A 15,885-nucleotide genomic window follows, 5' to 3' on the forward strand; every position below is an offset into this window, starting at 1 on the left:
ATTAATATAACTATATAAGAATATTAAATTATTTGTCAAATTCAAAATGTTTAGGTATTACTGTTATTATTTTAATGAATAAGAGTGTACATCTATAAATTGTAGTAGTTTTTTTTTTTTTTTTTTTTTTTTTTTTTTGGGGAGGGGGGCTACATTTTTGCCTAACTAACTATTTTGTTAATTTGTCATTTTACCTAAAATTATTTTAGGGAAAATGACAAAATCTATAAATACCGCTAAAAGGTTCATTTCTCATAATTGATTCTTGTTTTTTTGTCTATATAATATGTGTGGCAGGTACAATAGCATGTTAATTATATACTCCCTCCGTTTCAAAATATAGGATGTTTAAGGTAAGGCACACATATTAAGATAGTTTACTTTTTTTTTTTTTAAAGTATCATATATATTTAAATTAAAAAAAGATTCAACCAATAATAAAGAATACTGCATAAATAATGATTACAGATTATTAAATATATATTAAAATTTGTATGGAAAGTTACAAAACATCTTATATTTTGAAACAAAGAAAAGAGGCTAAAACATCTTATATATTGAAACGGAGGGAATAGTTGTTTTGAAATTATTCTATAGGGGATCGGTATAAGGTGCAATAATATATTAAAATAAAATAGTGGTATGGGTAGGATAATTCTGCTCATGAAAGTTGTTGTCTCCAATAACTCAGTAGCAATCCCTAACTCCACTAGTAAAAGATGATTTTCTTGGTCATTATGGCTACAAGACTTGACACTTGTTATCCACTGAGTTGCTTTGTCGACAATGAGATTTGTTTTGGTCTTTGTCTGGTCAGAGAGAGTTTAATCGTCCAGTGACCAAGTAAGAGATTTCAAAGGCTACGTAAGGAAGCTGAAGGGCATAGTACGTAGGTGATTCAAAAGCAAAAGATATGGTTGCAAATGAAATGATTCCTATTAGTGATATTAGTATTACATATTGACTCATGATACTGAAGGTATGCGATTAGTACTGAATATATACACCAGTAAATTAGTTGGTTGGAACATAAAATTATTAAAGGACAGGTGTAAAAAAATGAATTCTTATCCATCAAACATCAAATACTATTATATATATATATATTGTTCAGACTCTTTTGGTCTTTGTAAATGTATATATATGAAGGTTTTCTATGATCAAGTAGCTAAAAGATCCGCGGACCGCGGTGATGGGAGTGTGATACACGATGGATGTTTGCGTATGTCGAGAGTCGTCCTTGGTAGGTTCTTTGTCAAGTGGTTTAACTTGGCGAATTAAAAATCTCGAAAGATTACAACATAAAAAAATTGGAAAATGGACTTACAAGTTGGGGAGGAGAGAATCGGATTGTAGTCGTGCCCAGTTAGTCTATGTCGACACGTACTCATTTATATATAGTAGTCATTTTCCTGTACGAGATGCCCTTTTGTCATGTAGTATATGAATTATAATACAAGAATAGTAACATTACAAGTACATCATTTAGAAGTTCTAAAGTAGAACAAAAGATTGGGTAAAATTTATAGTATAATAGTTATCCGGCCTGGCCAAACTAAAACCTCAGAGAACATGGATGACAAGGTGACAACGTTCTAAAGTAATTGATGGCTCAGTTGGTTCATATTACATTAAAATCCTCATTTTCGTAAAGACCATGATTTATTATTATTATATATTTTTTAAAAATCTTATTTAATTCAATTCAAAATATGCAAGATTAATCAATTTTTTTCTTAAATAAAAGAAAGTATATAAAATATCCATGTAGTAATAAAATCCTTAAAAACAATATTCATTGACAAATTTGATATATGAAAGTACAATTTAGAATGTTGCTTTAGACATTTGAAATCCCAAGACTGGTCATATATAGTAGTTAGGTATTCATGTACGACTTCTATGGTTGCAGGATTTACCAATGAGAAAAATCAAGAATGCATGGATGTTGTTGCATGCTTACGGGCTACGGCAATAGTATTATAAAATTAAACGTCTTCTATTACTTCGGTCTTCTATAACTTTGATCATCCCTCCGAGAAAGCCTACAAAATGATTGCTAAAAAGCTTGTCGAGGCTATCAACAGGGCTATCAATACAGGCTTTGCCATATTTGCATCTATCATTGCATTATACTTCGGTTAAGTTGTACATAATCATCTAGTATGTTTAGTATGATAAAAGCCTCCGGTTTCAATAATTGGCGGCATTTATCGGACTATGAGAGCAAAGCTTCTTGAACTGTACAGCTTATAATTGTATTTAATCTAAATACATTTTCATTGGTAGACTTGGAAGCTCTGATTCCATATAGATTTTTGTGATACATCTATATCTACAATTTTGGAGACAATTATGAAATAAATCCTGAAGTTCAGTACTATTTACAAGGAATGCCACTGACATTAAATACTTAATTAAATTCATTTTTTATATAAAAACTAATTGTTATACATAGTAATTGTTAGAGGAGCATATGCCACAAATTTTAGATTAATTGTTATAAATAAATTCGAATTGTATTTATAGAAACTACTTAGTTCTACCTAAATTATTAAATAAAATAAATATACCTTTTTATATTTTAACACCATTATAAAAATGAATATTTCTATGTTAAACTTAATAAAAATTAAAATCATATGAATCTTTAGACTTATAAATGTTAAAAATCTCATAAAACAGGATTTATTTCAAAACGGGTTATAGCAACATTAGCATAAAATTTAAATATTATTAATCAAATACTAGAACATGGGTTAAATTTTAATTAATGTATAAATATAAGGGATAAAGATTTAAAATAAGCAAACATTAGTCATATACTCATATATATATGCTGTTGACAAAAAAAAATAGTTAATCTACTAATCAATTATATTTTTCTTTTCTAAAATAAAATATAGCTCCGCGGTGTACCGCGGGGTAAAATCTAGTCTATATATACATTTTTGGAGACATTTAGCAAATAAATCCTAGAGTTACTACTTAGTTACAAAGAATGCCATTATCACTAAATTTTAAATTGAAAATTAAAACCAATATTTTGGCCTAAACAAAAATTCCTAAAATATCTCCTTAATCAATAAATGGCTAATTCCAATATCTAATTAAATTAATTACAATATCTTCAATTAATTCTTTACTATCCTTATATCCAAACACAATTAAAAGATTTTGTTTGAAATATAAAATAATATTTTATAATTAAAATTGCGATTTTCCTATAATCATTGTTTGATTTATTTAGTTTATTTGCTTTAAATCATCGTAAAATACATAAAATTAATGTAACTATACTTTTTTGCATTTTCGTTATTTGGATTTTGAAAAACATACATGTCTTACTTAAGCAAGGAAGAAAAATTGTGTCTGGGTATGTAGCGAGATGAGTTTGTGTATTAATAAAAACTGAAAATTATATCTTTAATTGTTAGTAAATCATCAGTTCATTATTTTGTTAACACCATCGACTTAGAATATTAGGCATATCTAATCCAAGTTTATTAAATTACTAAAATAAACAAGCAGTACTATGTTATATCACGGGTTATATTCTGAATTTAACAATTTAAATTGGTAAACCTAAATTTTTAAACCGGTAAACCTAAATAATATATAGATATAAGGGATATAAATTTAAATTTTATAAAACAGTAGTCATATATATATATATATATATATATATATTTAATCTACTAAAAATTTCTATTTTTATTTTATTTTTAGAAATATAATCTCGCGATGTACCGCGGGTTAAAATCTAGTTATACATATATAATTGTATCATGAATCTTATTTATTTATATAACCACTCTTATAACTGCTTTTTAGTGTAATACATACATTTCTTGCTACTGATTGGGCATGAAGACAGAATCTTGATTCATAAAAAGTTCTTGTGGATATAATTCTTCAGAAATACTATCCTCTTATGGTTTATATTACGTTACGTGATTTATATTTACATATCTTTCGAGTTAAATAAAAGTGAAAACTCTGACCACCACGAAATTGATACTACTTTTTGGAGTTTTATTACAGTAGATGCTATCAAACTAAATGTAGTTGCATACACGTTAGATTGTCACATGTCAACATATGATCTATGTTTATGGGTCTTATTATAGTGAAAAATAAATATATAAACCACAGATGATAAAGACTGCAAAAATGATAATTTATACTGCAAAATAAATATATAACCACAAATGATAAAGACAGAAAAAATGATAAAGACAGCAAAAAAGATAAAGAGTTTGCTCCTTTTGGACTTTTATTACAGAAGAGATGACTAAGAGCATCATTACTCCAGTAACTTGAGAGTAACTTGAGAGGGTTACTCTTTGGTTAATTAATTATATAATTAATAGTAAAATAAGTAAAGTAACCTACTTAGAATTTAACCAAAATCATTCCTCCACTAGAGTAACCCAATGAAGGTTACTCTTTATTTAAATAATATATTTTTTAAAATTTTTGTTAATTAATTATCAAAGTTTACTAATCTATCATGTATAAAAACTATTTATATTATTTATATTATATTAAACAGAAAACAATAAAATTTTACATAATTCAGAATATTGAACGTATTTTACAAAATTTGGAATATTAAACATAAGATACAAAATTAAAAATATTAAACATATTTTACAAAGTTTAGAATAAGATTTATTGTTGGGTTGTACCAAATTTTTGCCAGATATGCTCAATTAAGTCTTTTTTCAAACGATCATGCATTTCTGTATCTTGAACGTCATTTCGATTGCCCATCATGTTATTTAGATTTGTTGCCATATCTGTAGAATACGCTAAATCGACATGAGAAGTTTCGCTTCCTTCTCCGTGATAGAACTCTGATGGTTCGTAGAAATTGTAGTCATGTCGTTCGTCTTCGACTATCATGTTATGCAATATGATACATGCTCTCATTATTTTCCCTATTTTTCTTTTATCCCAAAAAAGTGCGGGATTCTTCACGATTGCAAATCGAGCTTGCAAGACTCCAAATGCACGCTCTACATCTTTCCGACATGCTTCTTGATATTGAGCAAAAAGTTTTGCTTTTCGGCCACGTGGAAGTGTAATGGATTGGATGAAAGTTGCCCATTTGGGATAGATACCGTCAGTGAGGTAGTAAGCCATTTTGTATTGTCGTCCATTGACAATGTATGTAACTCTCGGAGCTCGGCCCTCTAGGATATCATCAAACACCGGTGAGCGGTCCAAAACATTGATATCATTTAACGTACCTGGTGGTCCAAAAAATGCGTGCCAAATCCATAAATCTTGAGATGCCACAACTTCTAGTACGATTGTCGGTTTTCCAGAACCACGTGAATATTGTCCTTTCCATGCAGTTGGACAATTCTTCCACTCCCAATGCATACAATCTATGCTCCCTACCATTCCGGGGAAACCGCGGTGTTCTCCAATATGCAGTAATCGTTGGAGATCTTCCGCTGTCGGTCGTCTGAGATATTCGTCTCCAAAAAGATTTATAACTCCATCTACAAATTTTTCAAGGCATTGGTGGGCGGTTGTTTCAGCCAGTCGTAAATATTCATCCAACGCATCTGCCGAATATCCGTATGCCATCATACGAATAGCTGCCGTGCATTTCTGAAGTGCAGAAAGACCAAGCCTTCCAGTAGCATCTGGTCTTTGTCTAAAGTATGGGACTCCATTCTCAATAGTATTAACAATATGAATGAACAATGGTTTGTTCATTCTAAAGCGACGACGGAACATAGCGTGGGTGTATGTCGGATTCTCACTAAAATAATCATTCCACAACTGGCTGTGGCCTTCTTCGCGGTCTCTATTGATGTGCACTCTATGGAATATTGGAGCTGCTGGTACTTCCGGGTGAGTGTAGTGGTATTGAATCTCCTCCACTATACTATCAACCTCTTCCTCTACCATTTCATCAACTTCTTGATCAGAACTCCAATTAGACATTGTTGACACTTTGAGATGGTTGTGTGTCTTGTGGGAAGTTTGGTTTATAAAGTAATGAAATTGTATTTGAAGTAAGGGTAGAAGTAAATTTGTTTTTGTTTTGGTTTTGGAATCGGTAGTGTTTTGGTGCTGTTTTTTTTTGCTTTTGAATATTAAAGAAGAAGCAATGAAGAGAAGAGAACGAAAGAAGAAACAATTGGACAATTGAGAACAATGAAGTAGAAGTTATTTTCAATATATAGACTTAGAGTTAGACACAAAACCAAATAAAAACAAAACCCATTCACGGGTTGAGATACAAGCATTCGACCAAATCAACACCCATTCACGGGTTTAAAAGTCTTACAAACCTTACAAAAGGTGTACTAAACACCACAACACATATCTGAAAGAGAAGCAACATTCACGGGATTCTACTACTAAAAAGACAACAACAGACAAGCAACATTCACAGGATTCCCTTCACGTGACATCGAAGTATCTTCATGTCTCCGCAAAAACCTGGAACAAAAGACAACAACAGTTAAACACAAAGGAGTTAAATATCACTTCACAGCATCAATAATTAAACACAAAAGAGTTAAAACACAACAAAGCATATATCACACAACAAGGATCAAGAACAAGAGTTAAAACACAACACATCATCAATAATTAAACACAAAAGAGTTAAAACAAGACAAGTGAAGAGAATTTAACCTAGATGTTTGTCAACATTTGATCAAGCAGTTTGTCCCTAAGTATAACTTCAGCGGGTGTTAGTTCACCCTTGTTAATCAGACTGTCTAGCAATCTCATCTTGGCGTGTCTCTCCTTAGCTGCTTGTTCTTGATCCTTCATTGCTATTATACGATCTAACTTTCCCACCGAACTATCTTCAACATCAATACTCACTGAGGCAGGTTTTTTCCCTTTTTTCTTTGCAGCTTTAACCCCCGGAGGCCTCATCTCAGCTCCATCATTGGCTGGACTCGAAGAGTATGTTCCGTCTGATTGTAGCTTTGTCCTCTTGGAACTGCATTCCTCCATGATCCATTTCTGATCATGCTTCAGTTCCCTCCAGCAATGCTCTAGAATAAATGGCTTTTTGATGTCGTTCATGTAAATCTCATGCGCCACTTTGATCACATCATCTTCTGATTCTCCACTCTTCTTTCTATTACTGGCTTGTGTGTAACATCCAACAAACTTGTTAACTTGATGGTTTATCTTGCTCCACCTTGCCTTGCATTGACTAGCCCCTCGACCGTTTGAACCGGTCCCTCCACCATTCGCTTTGTAGTAGGCAGCGACTCTCACCCAGAAGCTATCTAACCGCTGCTCATTACTTACAACTGGATCCTTGCTTGTGTTTAACCAGGCGCTTATGAGGTTGATATCCTCATATGCAGTCCACCTCTTCCTACTTCCTCTGCCTCCATCTTCTTCATTGTCGTCCACCGTAACTTCAATACAGTCTTCAGATTCTGATTGAGTGCTTAGATTAATAGGTTGAGAAGAGAATGGAGAGCTAAATTGAATAGGCTGAGAAGAGAATGGATCGCTAAATTGGATAGGCTGAGAAGAGAATGGAGAGCTAAATTGGACAGGCTGAGAGGTTTGTGCAGAATTATTAGAAACGTTTGAGTTTTTTTGAGAATTCAAAAGATTCATGAAATTATAAGGTTGAAAACCAAAAGGGTTTGTAGAATCCATTGATTGTGTTGTAGAGAAAAGCGTAATGGTGTAGGTTAGTGTTTAACATAGAAGGTTTATATTGAGGTCAAGGTTTGTTTAAAGGTAAAGAGTGTTTAGCACAAAGGAGATATACTTTTCAGTATATCTCTTTGAATAGACACTTGTTTTGCTTTTTCAGAAAATCTTTGGCTTCAAAAGTATTCCAAAAGTTGGGTTTAAAGTCAAGACTAATTTCAATTTCAATCATTTTGGGGGAATAAACCACTAGACCAATTTAAATAAATCTTTTTCCTTCTGATATTCAAATCAAATATCACTTTCTTTTGATTAAAAAACACACAAAATCGATGGAAAAATCTAAAATGATATCACAAAAAAATAAAAAACAAGATACGGGTTATGAGCATACCTTCTTAAGTAAGAGAATGGACTCCCATTGTCAATTTGATGAAGACCACTCTTCACCACCAAACCCCATGTGCACTCCACCTCGCACAAAACATGACAAAAAAATATGAATTATAGTCAAGAATTTAAAAGACCAAACAGTGAGTGAAGAGCTGAAGAGTCGCGGATAGAGAGAGAGTTCAAATTATCGTCCATGTGTGTGTAATGTATGCTGGTTAGTATTAGTTAGTAAATCTGAAAATCCAAGTGAAAAGAAGAAAGAGAGAAAAACAGAATTAACTTACCTAAAGCAGACTTGAGTCTTCTACTTCGTTCTTCAATCCATCTCTCTGATCTGCAGATATACAGAATTAGATTAAAACCATACAGTTAAATTATCAAGGCTGAATCAATACCTAAAACCTAAATTTAGACCAAACTCGTTACTTACCAAACATAACAAGAGAGTTTTAAAGAGAATTAAAAAGGTGGAGAAACGTATCTCACCCAATATTGTCGTCGTCTCTCTGGACTCCAGAAGCAAACCCCAATCAAATCTACAGAATAGGATTGGACCATCGTTGTGTAAGACTGAATCATTTAGAGAAGGGAGAAGCAACAACAAAATCCATTAAAAAAGGAAGAAGAAGAAGATATTAGTCAGTTTAACGAAGAATAAACTTTAACAGGACTGAATTAGGCTCAAAACTTATGGATGGGGAGAATTTGAAGTGGACAAGGAGGAAGACTCACAACCTGTCTCCACAAATGATCCTGCAAAAAAAATGGATTTCATATCAGAAAGAAAAAAAAAAAGACAAGGGAACAGAATTGGAAGAACCAAACAAGACCTTTGCACGTATACTGATTGTTAGCTCTTCTTGTTAAAACCTAAAATTGGTCACCAAACTCGTTACTTACCAAACATAACTTCGAGGAAGCTAAAAGATGAAGAGACGATTCCTTTTCAAACAAGAAGACTCTGATGCGACAGCTTTGGTCTCGTTCTCTACTTCTTCTCCACCAAAAGAGGTCTTACGAGTTAACTCTGATGAACAACAAAACATCACAACAACTAAATCAGCAAGAACATATCAAAGATTCTCAACTTAAGATCTACAATACCAAGATTAGCCAAGAGAATCTATCTAAGAGTTAGCCGGAACCAGTCAACCCTCCAAACAAAAATCAAAACCAATTGAACATCAAACATTAACCACTCTCACAATCAAATCGAAATTAATCCTAAACCCTAACATTAACAACATGCAATAAGTAAGGGATGAGAAGACAAACCTTCTCTGTTCGATTCGTCTCCCAGTGGATCTCGCCGTCTACTTAAGACCATCAGAAGACTAAGCCGCCGTCGTTGTCGCAGTGGGAGGTTATCGTCACTGAAGCGTCAAATCTTCCGGTTTAAGCCGAATCGAGTGTCCATCGCCTTCCTCAACCAAAAATCCTCCAGATTTAGCTGGAAAAATCTGAAGGCTTAAGGTGAATCGATTGATTATTTGGTTTCCATAGTAATCGCCTTTGAATCGCCGTTTGTCTCGACAGAGAAGAGAGAGAGATTGTCGGGAAACAAAAGAAGAAGAAAATGGGGAAATAAAAAAAAAATTATCTTTTATATTTATGTATCATCCAATCTTATTATGCCACGTATCGTTTCTCATGGATTACTCCAAAGACTTCCCAAAGAACCAATACTCAACTAAATGGACCGAAATATAGTTTTTAAATTCATATTTTGGGGCCCAATTTGCAAGAGAAACACAAGAGTAATTACCAGTGGAGATGGTCTAAACGTTATCAAACTAATTGTAGTTGCATGCACGTTAGAATGTCAAGATATGATCTATGTTTATGGGTCTTATACTGCAAAATAAGTAAATAACCACAAATATAAAGACGCAAAAATGATATATATATATATATATATATATATATATATATATATATATATATATATATATTCTTTTCTCTCTGTTTTTTGCTTTCTTGCTCTTATAGTATAAGAGAGAATCATAATGCAAAGAAGAAAATATGAATCTTGGTAAAAACATGAAAATATATTTAGCTTGTGAAGGATAACATGATCCTTTGGATCCGCTAATCATATGTTGTTGACACCAACATTTTTTTGTAACCTCTGCTTTTTAATTTTTTTTGGGTAAGGTTACACTCTATAGGTTAAGCTTGTGTAAAACCTAAACTCTTCATATTAATATGATATTCACATTCTTATCAAAAAAAAAAAAAAAAAAAAAAAAAAAACAATCAGTGTGGGGCAAAGGCAAGAAGAGAAGAAGTAGATATCGACAAAGAGAAGAAGTAGATATCGACAAAGAGAAGAAGATGGTGGTTTGGGCTGAGAAGTATAAAGGGCCAATAGTTTTGGTTGAGGCCCAAATAAAGAAGTTTTTGTTTTGTTTAAAGCTAACTAAGCTAATAAGAGAAAGATCGTTGTGTTGTTAGTCTAAACTCTAAACTAGAGTGGTTAATAGTCTAAGAGTTAGTAGTTTGACCTTGCTTGTAGAAATGAGTCAAATACCTAGAACTAGAAGTATAGACTAGTGGAAGAGTCATGATTAGAGTTTAATAAGTGTGTGGAAAGTGGAGAGAACCACTATATGTATGTCAGTCTATATGTATCAATGTGTGTGTTAATACCGTGTAGACAATTAAAAGAATTCATGCTCTCTTCTCTCTTAGTTACCAACGTTCTGTAACTATGATGCAGTGACGATCTTATGTTTATTTCGGCACATTTACATGCAATTTCCAAGAGTAGAGCATATAGTTCGTGAGGCTTGGAGAACATTGCCATAATAAGAAATAAAGTCCGAACTTATAGAAATATCCATTTTAGAACACAATTGTATCAACTCCAAATACATTTCCCTCAGTTAAGATAATTTGTCAGCGATTTCCAATAGATGGTCACTGAGTAGTTGAGGTTTGCAAAACATTGGCATATGATCCGTCTCTGCCATCTCAATCACGAAATTCGCCGGATAATTATCGATCATCCATCGTTGAAATTCTTCTAAGACGATCTTGTCCTCTTTGCACACAATGTAAGCTCGAGGAACAGATCCATACCCTTTGTCTGAAAAGTTCTTTGTCCTTGATAATTCGTTCACAAATAATGATGCGGGCCTCTTTAAAAGCTGTCCAAGCTCAAGATCCTAAATCAAGATTACAACAATATCAAGATTACCATACACTATCAATTATATGATGACCATAAATGTTTTTTTTTTCTAAAGATGAATTATAAATTAAATCACCTCAATAGGAGAAAGCTGGTAGAGACGGTTCTTCATGAACTCATGCGTGCTCAAGAACACAGACAAGCCAGAATTGTCTAAGCCGTACGGCTTGTGCTCAGTGCCCATCCATCCTTCTGGTGTCATGTAGCTTGCAAACTGTAACGTGAGTCATATTATATGCTCAATATTTGTATTTTTCCGTCCATATGCTCTTGACCGATTGGTTAATACTTAATACTATATGTGTTGAATGATGGCCATAGATTATTATTTTTTTCTATGTCAACCACAAAATTAAACTAAAATATGAGATATACCTTTTCCACGACGAACGAGGGTGAGTATTTGGTGTCGGGCATGAGAGCAGTCACAAAGACAGAAACAGAGATTTTTTCAGGAAACTTATCCATGGCTATAGCTAAATTCATACCTCCAAAGCTATGACCAACGAGAACAACCTTCTCATCATTTGGCAATGAAGTCATTAGCTGAATCAATGGCTCAGAATATTGTTCGCATGTGGAAATGTCAGTAAGCGACCTGGTGGTGTCTATACCGCTGGCAGCTAGGTCTAAGGCGGTTACACGATGTCCCGAAGCCTCGAGCAGCGGCTTCACCTTGTACCAGCACCATGCGCCGTGGCATGCACCATGGACTAGCACGAAGTGTTGCTTCCTCTTCTCCTCGCTCATTTTCTTCTCTCCTTTTGATTTTTATCACCCGGTTTCGTACTATTTTTCCTACTCTTGACACATCCACACACTACACATATTAGTAGAGGGATCATAAATAAAGCTTATCTTCGAATTTAATAAAATTGTCGCTTTCTTGAGAATCTTTTACGATTTCACGTGATAGTTACAATCGGATATTTCTTTCAAGAAATAAGAAAGAAATAACAATTTCTGTAATTTTCTTTATGGCCATAGAAAGAAAAAACAATTTGCTGTGCGGATAAAAGTATCTTTCGAAAATTATAATAGTAGGACTTACGAACGAGCTGTAAATCAGATGTTGACAAGTGATATAACTCGTTGGAATTATATTGACTCAATAAAACTGGTATCAGAGCGTTATTATTGATTTAAAAGCAGTCCAAAAAATAAAAACGAGCAACATTTCCAAAAAGTTCCAGCATTACAGTTTTTTTTTTCCTAAGTGGAGAATATGACAAATCTTGCAATAAGTGATTACCGTAACCGATGGAGCAATTTTTTTATTTTTATTTTTATTTTAAGATGAATGCCAAATAACTTTTTATATATGTAGTAGTTACCTCATAAAAAGCAACGAAGTCTGAAACTTTCTAACATAACATTCATTATTATTGTTTGCAACAAACCCTTATTATTATCAATTCCAATACACATATTCATGAAGATCGATTAAACGAATTTGTAAGCAATTTCCAGGAAGTGATGGCAGAGTTGCTGAGGTTTGCAGAACATTGGCATATGATCTGTCTCCTCAATTTCCATAACTAAATTCACCGGAAAATTATTAATCATCCATCTTTGGTGTTCTTCTGGAATGGCTTTGTCCTCTCTGCACACTATGAACGCTCGAGGAACAGATCCATATCTTTCATTAGAGAAGTTCTTCATCTTTGATAAATCGTTAACAAACAATGATCCTGGCCTCTTTAAAAGCAATCCCAGTTCAAGATCCTAAATCAAGATAACAACATAACCAAAACCAAAATAAGTAAAAAAAAAAACCATAAAAGTACTTTTTCCATCGACCCACAAGGCCACAGCCCAGTATTAATTTTACATTTATTTTAATACTCCTTATTCCTTAATTGTTTATAATATTCCATAAAAATGAAGAAACTTAGTTTAAATATTAGAGTTATCTAAAACGTATAGAAAAATTATCAATCTAGCTAATATGGAAAAGTCTCATATAGGTCATTATGGTGCAATAATTATGTAGACCACTTTGTAGGTCACAAAAGGTTGAATTCGATATAGTTAAATAAGCGTGCATGTTTTGTAAAAAAAAAGTAGTATAGAAAATTATAGAAAAAAAGAAAAATCAATACGATACTGTTCGAGTAGTAAAGCGATACTGTTCGAGTCAATTATTGAGACAAAGACTAAAAAAGAAAAAAGAAAAAAAAAACAAACTGAAAACATATATACATATAGATAAGTAAGATTAGTATAAGAATGTATGATGATGAATTTACATACCTCGATAGGAGAGAGCTGGTAAAGACCCAACTTCATGAACTCACGGCTAAAGAACATACTTAGTCCGGAATTGTCTAAACCGTATGGTTCGAATTCGGTGCCCAACCATGCTTCTGGTGGAATGTTGCTTCCGTACTTTTACATAAATTGGAAAGAAAAGAAAAACTAAATATACAAGAAAATAAGGAACCGTATACTGTGTCAAATTTATTGACAACCATGACAAAAAAAATCCACTATATAGGATTTAATTTTAGACCCCACGTGTTCGTTAGATTGTCAATACATGATCTACGGTTATCTCATATAGGCCACAGAATTCATAAAGTAGATTCCAGAACGAACGAAACATGTTCAAAAGAAAAAACTCCAGAATCGAAATATTTCTATGTACTAAGTACTAACCATTCTAATATGTTTAGGCAATATGTATTATCTAGGCTTCAAAACGAGTAGTAAACACAACAACGGTACTATTACATATTACTAGGTTATATGTTATGATTACCACTTTAAAATTGTTAGGAGAAGTAATGTGCTAGATTTATAGATGACCATAAATAATTCTATATATTTTTTTGTAGTTTATATTATATTATAAGCAATCTTCCTTTTTTTAAGAAAAAGAATTTTTTTGACATTCACAATCGTCCTTATTTCTGTAAGACTAACTTGTCCAACTTGGACACTACAAGTTTTGCTAAAAGTTAATTTTTGACTCAGCAAGACGCCAAGACTTATTTAAGATAAGTAAATACAAGTAGTGGCGTTGACGAAAGAGACTTTGTAGATACATCCATACAGACTTTGTAGATACATTCATACATACGGTGATCGATATACATATCATCAAGATCGATCTATCATATTAAATACCAGGAAAAAAAAAAAACGAGGTACCTTCTCCAAGACGAAGGAAGGTGAGTGTTCGGTGTCGGGCATGAAAGCAGTCAAGAATACAGCGACAGAGATTTTTTCGGGGAACTTTTCCATGGCTATGGCTAAGCTCAAGCCACCAAAGCTATGACCTACGAGGACAACCTTCTCATCATTTGGTAATGTGGTCAGCAGCTTCGTCAATGGCTCTGAGTATTGTTCACATGTAGGGATGTCAGTGATCGACTTGGTTATGTCTAAACCAGAGGCAGCTAAGTCCACGGCGGTTACGAGGTGGCCCGCCGCCTCTAACAGTGGCTTAACCTTGTACCAGCACCACGCTCCGTGGCACGCACCATGTACTAGTACAAAGTGTTGTTTCCTCTTTCCCTCACTCATTCTGACCTTTGATATTTCCTACTCCCCTAAAACTCCAACGCATACAAATATAAATAGAAGATCTTTTGCTGGTCAAGTTTAAGACAAAAAAGAAAAGAAAAAAGTCGCTTCGGTACGAAGGGGTGATTGCTACTCACGATAATATTTATTTAATTTAACGTTTACCATCAACCAAATCTTACATACTATTATAATACAGTCTGTCGCCCGTCAAGATGAATTATTTTCTAACCAAAATGTACTTCATTAAATTATTTTTCATTGTTGACCAAAAATTTATTTTTATTATCCTAATATATTTTAAAAATAAAAAATAGAGAACAGATTTTTAAATGGACTACCCTCTGTTTCATAATAAATAATTTTTTCACAAAACACATTTTGTTTGAAGTAACGCTATATTTTTCATGAAATTAAATATTCATATGTTTATGATTATTAGATTTTTCAATTTTATAGTTTGATTTTTTTTTTTTGTCAACCATTGAGCCACAACAGGCCGGCCCATTAATTTAATCCCTATATTTGTAGGGAGCGGGACTCGATTCTGGGTATGATGGTGCTTTGTGCATTAAGGACTTACCTTTGGCCACTGCACTAAGGTCACTTCACTTATAGCTTGATTTATTAGTGGTCGAATAGTGTTTATGTTCTTTTATTATTATGATGCATCTAACAGTTCTAATAATAGTGTTGTTCTTTATCTATTTACAAAACATAATAATAATAGATAAAGTGTCAGATAGATCCAATTTAATACTCCAATTTCTTTATGTTCTTTTATTATTATATTTTAGTAGTTTTTCGTTTTACTTTACTTTCTCAAATTTGTATGCAGAACTTTATGTTGATTTAGTAAATTATGATTATTTGTGTTTTTCAATTTCGTATTCAATTTAATCCACTTTTCAAACTATATACTAAAAGTGGTTTTTAAGTAGAAATAACAAACATTTATCGTTATTCAAGTGATTTAGTAAATATTAAGAACTCACTTGCGAATAATTAAACTTTTGGAGAGCAAACGAGACTATTTTGTTTTATTATTAAAACGAGACTGATCTCTTCAATGTATCGACTAAGGGACCTTCATTGTCTTGTATATGAGCATGTTA

The 15,885-nt window shown here is 32.8% G+C and overlaps 2 protein-coding genes and 1 long non-coding RNA gene across 3 annotated transcripts; all 3 read right to left on the bottom strand.

Moving 5' to 3' along the window:
- Positions 1-6,173: 6,173 nt before the first annotated feature.
- Positions 6,174-9,715, bottom strand: LOC104788027 (uncharacterized). The gene is made up of 5 exons (XR_768085.3): positions 9,325-9,715; positions 8,950-9,076; positions 8,536-8,802; positions 8,051-8,383; positions 6,174-6,465 (listed from the first exon to the last, which is right to left on the bottom strand). It is a non-coding gene; the product is annotated as an uncharacterized LOC104788027 (long non-coding RNA).
- Positions 9,716-10,854: 1,139 nt separating this feature from the next.
- LOC104713804 (methylesterase 2) lies at positions 10,855-12,252 on the bottom strand. Its single transcript, XM_010431009.3, has 3 exons — positions 11,618-12,252; positions 11,319-11,456; positions 10,855-11,216 (listed from the first exon to the last, which is right to left on the bottom strand). The coding sequence occupies exons 1-3, from the start codon at positions 11,990-11,992 to the stop codon at positions 10,935-10,937; spliced, it is 795 nt and encodes a 264-aa protein (XP_010429311.1). The 5' UTR covers positions 11,993-12,252; the 3' UTR covers positions 10,855-10,934.
- A 343-nt stretch (positions 12,253-12,595) lies between these two features.
- On the bottom strand, positions 12,596-14,987 carry LOC104713805 (methylesterase 1). Its single transcript, XM_010431010.3, has 3 exons — positions 14,396-14,987; positions 13,496-13,630; positions 12,596-12,967 (listed from the first exon to the last, which is right to left on the bottom strand). Exons 1-3 carry the CDS (start codon positions 14,768-14,770, stop codon positions 12,686-12,688), a joined length of 792 nt encoding a protein of 263 aa, XP_010429312.1. The 5' UTR covers positions 14,771-14,987; the 3' UTR covers positions 12,596-12,685.
- Between the last annotated feature and the right edge of the window lie 898 nt (positions 14,988-15,885).

The sequence above is a fragment of the Camelina sativa genome, chromosome 9 (assembly GCF_030686135.1).
Source record: "Camelina sativa cultivar CO46 ecotype springtype chromosome 9, ASM3068613v1".
Taxonomy (NCBI): domain Eukaryota; kingdom Viridiplantae; phylum Streptophyta; class Magnoliopsida; order Brassicales; family Brassicaceae; genus Camelina; species Camelina sativa.

Bases quoted from the DNA above. Each gene is read 5' to 3' on its own strand.
- LOC104713804 (XM_010431009.3), bottom strand. From the start codon at position 11,992: ATGAGCGAGGAGAAGAGGAAGCAACACTTCGTGCTAGTCCATGGTGCA. The intron at 11,457-11,617 runs GTATATCTCATA...CTCACGTTACAG, and splicing joins CCTCGTTCGTCGTGGAAAAG to TTTGCAAGCTACATGACACC. The intron at 11,217-11,318 runs GTGATTTAATTT...ATCTTGATTTAG, and splicing joins ACCAGCTTTCTCCTATTGAG to GATCTTGAGCTTGGACAGCT.
- LOC104713805 (XM_010431010.3), bottom strand. From the start codon at position 14,770: ATGAGTGAGGGAAAGAGGAAACAACACTTTGTACTAGTACATGGTGCG. The intron at 13,631-14,395 runs GTACCTCGTTTT...TTTATGTAAAAG, and splicing joins CTTCCTTCGTCTTGGAGAAG to TACGGAAGCAACATTCCACC. The intron at 12,968-13,495 runs GTATGTAAATTC...ATCTTGATTTAG, and splicing joins ACCAGCTCTCTCCTATCGAG to GATCTTGAACTGGGATTGCT.